General features: G+C 42.3%; 1 protein-coding gene across 1 annotated transcript; it reads left to right on the forward strand.

The window, feature by feature from the left end:
- Nucleotides 1-3,126: 3,126 nt before the first annotated feature.
- On the forward strand, nt 3,127-6,024 carry LOC143963793 (beta-1,3-galactosyl-O-glycosyl-glycoprotein beta-1,6-N-acetylglucosaminyltransferase 3-like). Its single transcript, XM_077473525.1, has one exon. It carries the CDS (start codon nt 3,210-3,212, stop codon nt 4,527-4,529), a length of 1,320 nt encoding a protein of 439 aa, XP_077329651.1. The 5' UTR covers nt 3,127-3,209; the 3' UTR covers nt 4,530-6,024.
- Nucleotides 6,025-7,447: the final 1,423 nt, after the last annotated feature.

The raw sequence follows: 7,447 nt of genomic DNA on the forward strand, positions 1-7,447 counted from the left end.
ATCTCTTGATGTGTTTATCATCCCTAGTTTCTGTAAAGTAGTTTGCAGGTCCTTAGCTGTTCGGCACATATATTTGCGACTTTGGAAAGTAAAACGCACTGAGAAAGGAAAGCCTCATTGGTAGATTATGTCATTTCGCTGTAATATTTGCAGTAGTGGTTTCAGGGTTCTTCTTTTGTTGACTGTAATCTGTGAGAGGTCTGTGAATAATTGATATTTATGACCCTGGAAAATTAGGGGATCTTTATTTCTAGCTGTATTTAGCAGTAGTTCCTTAGTGCGGTAGAAATGCAATTTTGCGATAATGTCACGGGGAGGACCATCTGTTTTCTTTGTTGCTAGGGCTCTATGAACCTGGTCCATTTCAAGACGCTCTAGTGGGATAGCTGGTTGTAATTCTTGAAAAAGTGCAGTAATAGCACCGTTTAAATCAGTCACAGATTCGGGTATTCCTCTAATACGTATATTGGAGCGTCTTGCACGATTTTCGAAATCCTCCAATTTGGATTGTAATATGTCATTTTCCTCTTTAAGAAAATCAATTTCTGAGGCAATGTTAGATGTATAATTTTCCAGATCGTCTGCTCTAATTTCCAGTGCTGATGTACGCTGACCAAGTATTCTAATTTCTTTGGTAAGGTTTGTGGTGATGATATCTGCAGTGGTTTTTAGTGATTTTTGAAGCAGATTTTCTATTTGTTTCAGCGTTACAGGAGGGGATAAGTCTTTTTGTGTGGAAAGTTCTAAATTCTCCAGAACTGACATATTTTTCTCAGGTATTTGGTTAGAGAGACTATGTGCTTTTAATGAGAGAACATCTTTATGTAAAGCAGCAGAAGGGGCTGTCTGTTTGTTCTCCTCACTGTGTCTCCCCTCAGAGGGGGAGGGTTTCAGTGCCATACTGCTGTGTGTGTGCGCGGCGCTTTCTTGTTAATTTTCTGCCTCATGAGTCTCCTCTGACCCCCCCAAATGTCACCAATGTAAGGTAGGGATATTTATCTACCGTTTGGTATGATATATATGCGGAGGATCAAGTTACCTCCGCCGTTATATGGCTCCGTTGTCCTGCTGAGAATGGAGCTCTAAGCCAGCATTACCTCTCGGCTAGGCTAGTTTTTTCACTTTTTTTTGTGAAAAAACTGTAAAAAAAAATGAAAAGCAGTTTAGAAGTGACAAATTTTCATACCCTGTCACAACGCATTCTTATTAAAGCAACCAGATTAGTTAAAAAAAAATTAGAGGGCTGTAAAACCAGGTTTGGGTAATGCCATGTATAAAACATATTTTAGACAAAAGTAAAATAAATAATTAGAAAAGAGACAAACTCAGTGGAACACTTGGTCTTTTCCTCCTGCCACTTTTCAGGCTGCATTCACACCTAAGCGCTTCAAAGTCGCACGTTTTTACTGCGATTGTGCTGCAATTTTACAGCGTTTTTGCCATGTTTTTGTTGCTTTTTGTACAGGTCACCAATGTAAAAAGCAGGAAAACACTTGTAATTTGCCTCAAAGAAGCTCATGTTCTTTTTTGAGCTCAAAGTGATTGTAAACCTTCGTTTTTTTTTTTGGATAACAAATTTGTCATACCGTACTTACTTCCACTGTGCAGTTCATTTTGCACAGTGTGTCCCTGATCATTGTCTTCTGGGGTCCCCCGGTGGCACTCGCTGCTCCGCCTCGCATCGGTAAACCCCATAGGAGAAGCACTCTCCCGGGGGGGTTACCTTGTGGGAGTGCTGCCAAGTCGAGCATTTTCGTTTATAGACACAGAATGCCGAACTCGCCACCCCCCCCCCCCCCCTCCGGCACCCACATCATTGGATTTGATTGACAGCAACAGGAGCCAATGTTTTTTTCACCTTAATGCATAGGAACACGAGGGTTTACAACCCCTTTAAGCCCAGGTTCATACGGAGCTGTGGGAATGAAGCCGTGCGAGTTCAGATGAACTCGCACAATTTCCCTCCCGCGTGTTTGTCCCGATTTCGGACACAATTTCAGAGAAATCTGTGTGGGTTTCTGCACAGTTGTCAATGTAAATCGCAGGCCGAAATTGCAAAAAATAGTACAGAAACTACTTTTTAAAATTGGTGTGGCACCGCAAATGCAGTGTTGTACCGATTAGGACAGTGCCATTGCCAGTGTTCTGTCGAGAAGTGCCCCCCATCGAATAGTGCTCGGTATGTACTGCGCATGCGCCGTACGCAACAGCACAACAGCTGATTTGACGATCAGCTGGGCTGATGTAACCAGGGTGCATGCGCACATCGTTGGAGGTATCTCTCGATGCGAGATACCATTTCACAGGTACAATTTAAACCTATACAAACAGTGGGGGAGACCATAGTTACTCAGATTGTGCATTGCTGCTGGCTGGGGGGACAGCTAGTGGCTGTTGAAGTAGTGGTTTTGTCTTGTGTTGCAACCCGCACTTTCACACAAGCAAAACCAGCCGTTCAACACAGTAAATCCGCCCTGCAACACAGACAAAACCGGGCCATCAGCACACTGTAAAGCTGCCCCGCAACAGCAAGGTACGATGTGAGAACTATAGTACCCTCCACGCTGTTTGTATAGGTTTCAATTGTGGCCATGAAATGGTATCTCCCATCAAGAGATGCCTCCTACGATGTGCGCTTGCGTCCTGGTCACGTCACTCCAGCTGATCGGCAAATCATCTGAAGTGCGGCTCTGCGATTCGATGGGGGGCACTTCTCGACAGAACACCGACAATTGCCCGCTGATTTGACATGTCAATTCGCATGTCAAATTGCACCAATGAGAACCAGGGCTAAGGTGTTTTTCAGGTATTTTGCTTTAGGTGACAAAACACTCAGATGTGAACAAGTGCCATTGACATGAATGGGATTTTGATTGTTGGGTGTTTCTATGGCGTTTTTTTTAATGTTTTACGAGCGTTTTATGAACTGAAAATGCTCAGGTGTGAATGCAGCTTCAATGTTTCTATGTAAAGCAGCCACTGAGTTTGAAAGTTGGTAAAATAAGATAAGATAAGGCTGGAAACCTGAAAAGCCAGATGTACAGGTTCTTTACAATAGACACAACGCCTCCTACCTATTTATTGGACAGTTATCTCGAGATTACACATGTATCAAAAGCCTCTGAACAAGCTGCTTCAGTCTTAGTCTTTTGTGCTGCAAGATGTGATGTGCTTACCGGAGCCTGAAGGAAATATTAACATCAACCACAATGTACAACTATTTTAGGAAGAAACTAAGGAAACTGTATTCAAGCCAAGGTCTATCTTGTGTGTGCTTTTTATTTGTCTTCACTATGGTCTTAAAGTATTCCTCCTTGGACTGTGACCTGGATAAAGCCATCCAAACTAGAGATCTGAATATTGCTCAATGTAGGGGACAATACTACATGGCCTTGAACCTGTCAGCCAATGGTAGAAAGAACTGTTCTAAAATTATTGAAGGTGACTGGGATGAGGTAAGAAAGACTTTAATCGACAATTTGGATATTACAAAAAAAAAAGTTATTAGCAATGATACAGACTACATAAATCTAGCCAAAGACTGCACAACATTGAAAAAATTGAAGAAGTATGTTCAGTTTAGTCTGAGCGACGAAGAAAGGCATTACCCCATTGCCTACTCCATGGTGATCCATGGGGACATTGAAATGTTTGAGAGACTATTAAGATCAATTTATACTCCCCAGAATATTTACTGTGTGCATGTAGATCGGAAATCTCCAGACACTTTTCACCAGGCTGTACAAGCCATAGCTTCCTGCTTTGACAATGTGTTTGTTGCATCTAAGTTGGAAAGGGTAGTATATGCTTCATGGTCGCGTGTCCAGGCTGATCTGAACTGCATGGAAGACTTACTGAATAGTACTGTAGAATGGAAATACCTTATCAATACCTGCGGAGCAGATTTCCCGTTGAAGACCAATGCTGAAATAGTCACAGCCTTAAAATTATTGAAGGGGAAAAACAGTATGGAGTCTGAACAACCACCTGGACATAAAACAGTGAGATGGGAATACCACTTTGATGTTACAGATTACATTGTGAGGACTGATGTTAGGAAAAATCCACCACCCTTAAATGTGCCTATATTCAGTGGCAATGCATATATAGTGGTCACCAGAGAATTTGTGAAATCTTTGTTTAAAACAGACTTTGCAAGAGAATTTATGGACTGGGCAAAGGACACTTACAGTCCTGATGAGTTCCTCTGGGCTACACTTCATAGGGTTCCAGCGATGCCTGGATCTGTCCCCCAGCACAGAAAATATGACACATCCGACCTGAATGCACTAGCAAGATTGGTGAAATGGGGAGGCCATGAAGGGGACATTAAGAAAGGAGCCCCTTATTCCGCATGCACTGGGAAGCACAAAAGAGATGTATGTGTGTATGGCACTGGGGATCTGCACTGGATGCTCCAGCAGCATCATTTCTTTGGCAACAAATTTGACCCAAAGGTAGATGATCATGCCATTCAGTGTTTGGAGGAGCATTTAAGGTTCAAGTCCTTCTATAGGAAGCTGATATAACGGATGCTGCTATTTTGTAAAAATAATTAACTATGTACACTATGGGGGTTATTTACCAAAGGCAAATCCACTTTGCACTGCAAGTGCACTTGGAAGTAAAGTCGCTGTAGATCCGAGGGGGACATGAAAGGAAAATAAAAAACAGCATTTTAGCTTGCACGTGATTGGATGATAAAATCAGCAGAGCTTCCCCTCATTTCCGTTATACCCCTTAGATTTACAGCGACTGCACTTCCAAGTGCACTTGCAGTGCAAAGTGTATTTGCCTTTAGTAAATAACCCCTGATGCATTGCACTGTGTGGAGTTCATTTGTAATATTGATTTCTAATCACTCATCTTTGCAGTTTTGTGTTTAATGTGTTTTCTATTTAAATCAATGGAGGATTGTAGGAGTCTGAGTCAGACACACAATGATACCAGAATAAGACAAATATCATTATGTGCTAACCTATTCCCAAGAAAGAGCAACAGATTGTTATTTTTAATGTGCCTAAAGTTAGGCTGGTCATAGACGGATCGAATCTTGGCCGATTTAGCAGGGACCAGTCCATTTATGGGCAGCCGGGTCCAATGATCGACTTGACTATAACCAGTCTGTCGGATGTACTGCCACTAGCAATAAGCATTGTGTTCTGCCAGCATCTAGCAGAGATCATTGTGTACTGCCAGCTGCTAGCAGTAATCATTGTGTTCTGCCAGCTGCTAGCAGTAATTATTGTGTTCTGCCAGACGCTAGCACTAAACATTGTGTTCTGCCAGCCGCTAGCAATAAGCATTGTGTTCTGCCATCTGCTAGCAGTAATCATTGTGTTCTGCCAGCTGCTAGCAGTAATCATTGTGTTCTGCCAGACGCTAGCACTAAACATTGTGTTCTGCCAGCCGCTAGCAGTAATCATTGTGTTCTGCCAGCCACTAGCAGTAAACATTTGGTTCTGCCGGCCGCTAGCAGTAAGAATTGTGTTCTGACAGCTGCTAGCAGTAATCATTTTGTTCTGCCAGCTGCTAGCAGTAATTATTGTGTTCTACTAGCCATTAGCAATAAGCATTGTGTTCTACCAGCCACTACCAGTAATCATTGTGTTCTACCAGCCATTACCAGTAAGCATTCAGTTCAGCCGGCCACTAGCAGTAATCATTGTATTCTGCCAGCCGCTAGCAGTAAGCATTGTGTTCGGCCAGCTGCTAGCAGTAAACATTGTGTTCTGCCAGCCACTAGCAGTAATCATTGTGTTCTGCAAGCCCCTAGCAGTAATCATTGTGTTCTACCAGCCGCTACCAGTAAGCATTGTGTTCTGCCGGCCACTACCAGTAATCATTGTGTTCTGCCGGCTGCTAGCATTAATCATTGTGTTCTGCCAGCCGCTAGCAGTAAGCATTGTGTTCTGCAACCCGCTAATAGTAATCATTGTGTTCTGCCAACCAGGAAGGCTCCCTGCCACCAGAACACAACAGCATTGCGGGAGCGATTCCCCCATCAACACTGACTGTGTTGGTGGGGGAATTGATTAAAGATTTTTAAAATGATTCTGCCCTTTGAAAAGAAATGTTTTGAATAAAAAGAGAGACGCTTCAGCTTTATGGTATACTATGTACTGAATACTCCGCTGTGTCTACTTTTCTAGATACGTTCTTTTTATAAGAACGCTTTAATGCCGGTGAATTAGAGGCACAGAACTGAAAATATGGTGTGAGAAAATACATAACACGTAAGGGTCTTATTATAATGTTTTTAGACAACGCTCACACAACTTTCACTCTGTTTTTTCACCAGTCCAATTGAATCCAACTAGAAAATGTGTAAATCTTGGGTGAAAATGTTTAGAAAAAGGCCTCTTACTAACATCAAACATACCAAAACTTACACACATTTGAATCTCTGGAGAAAGATGACAGAAAAATAGGCTACTGAAACCTGTTACCATAGAATAGACTAATATGACAATTTACTTTTTTGTCAATTTGTGTACTTACAATAAAAATACATGCAGAATATACATTTTTGCAAAGAAATTAAACATGTCATATGTCCATAAAAATAAAATAAAAAAAAACAAACCTGAAAAACATGTTGTATGGCAATAAATTCTTAAAATACCCTATAGATGTTAATTATTATACCAGTTCCGTGTCTTACTCCCAGGGAATATCAAAGTCATGAGTGATGGAAGATTGTTACCTTGATGCATCCTTTGTATTTCTATTGTAATAACTTACATTAGACTTATGCCCGGTACACACGGTCGGAAATCCCAATGGAAAAAGTCAGATCGGATTATGTTGTCGGAAAATCCGATCGTGTGTGGACTCAGGCTGGCCCTTGTCAGTGGCCGCCAATCCATAAAGGGCGCCCCCCTAATCCTAGCGCATAGATTCCAATGGTTTTTTTTTTGCCTGAGGCTGGCATTAGTTTGAACCCCCCCCCCCCCCCCCCCTCAGAAATATTTAGCACCAGCTGCCACTTGCCCTTGTACTACATGTTTAAAATAGATCTAAAGGAAATTGAACATAGGAATTGTATAATGTATGGACAGCTTAAAAGAGAAGTATGAAAAATGTTTTTAAAAAAAATTATACTTACTAGGTGGATGCAGCATCAGTCCAATGCTGCATCTGTCCCCCGGAGGTTATAAGGCTGAGAACCGAGCAATCAAACACTGCTGATCGATCAGATCTCAGTACTCCATGAGCAGAGAGCCACGCTCACTGGAGAGCTGGGCTGTACAGGGGGCAGGAGAAGCTGGACCAGCCTGTGACTTCAGCAGACAGCAGGACCAGCTCTGTGACTTCAGCAGACAGCAGGCTTCAGCCCGTTGTCTGCTGAAAATGGGTCACAGGAGTGCAGGACAAACTGCAACCCTGTGATCCACAGGAGAAGTAGAGCTAAATGAGCTTTGATTGTACTTCTCCTTTAAGTCAT

The sequence above is a fragment of the Lithobates pipiens genome, unplaced genomic scaffold, assembly GCF_037356315.1.
Source record: "Lithobates pipiens isolate NorthernLeopardFrog02 unplaced genomic scaffold, aLitPip1_a1.2 Scaffold_8, whole genome shotgun sequence".
In the NCBI taxonomy this organism is placed as follows: domain Eukaryota; kingdom Metazoa; phylum Chordata; class Amphibia; order Anura; family Ranidae; genus Lithobates; species Lithobates pipiens.

Bases quoted from the DNA above. Each gene is read 5' to 3' on its own strand.
- LOC143963793 (XM_077473525.1), top strand. From the start codon at position 3,210: ATGTACAACTATTTTAGGAAGAAACTAAGGAAACTGTATTCAAGCCAA.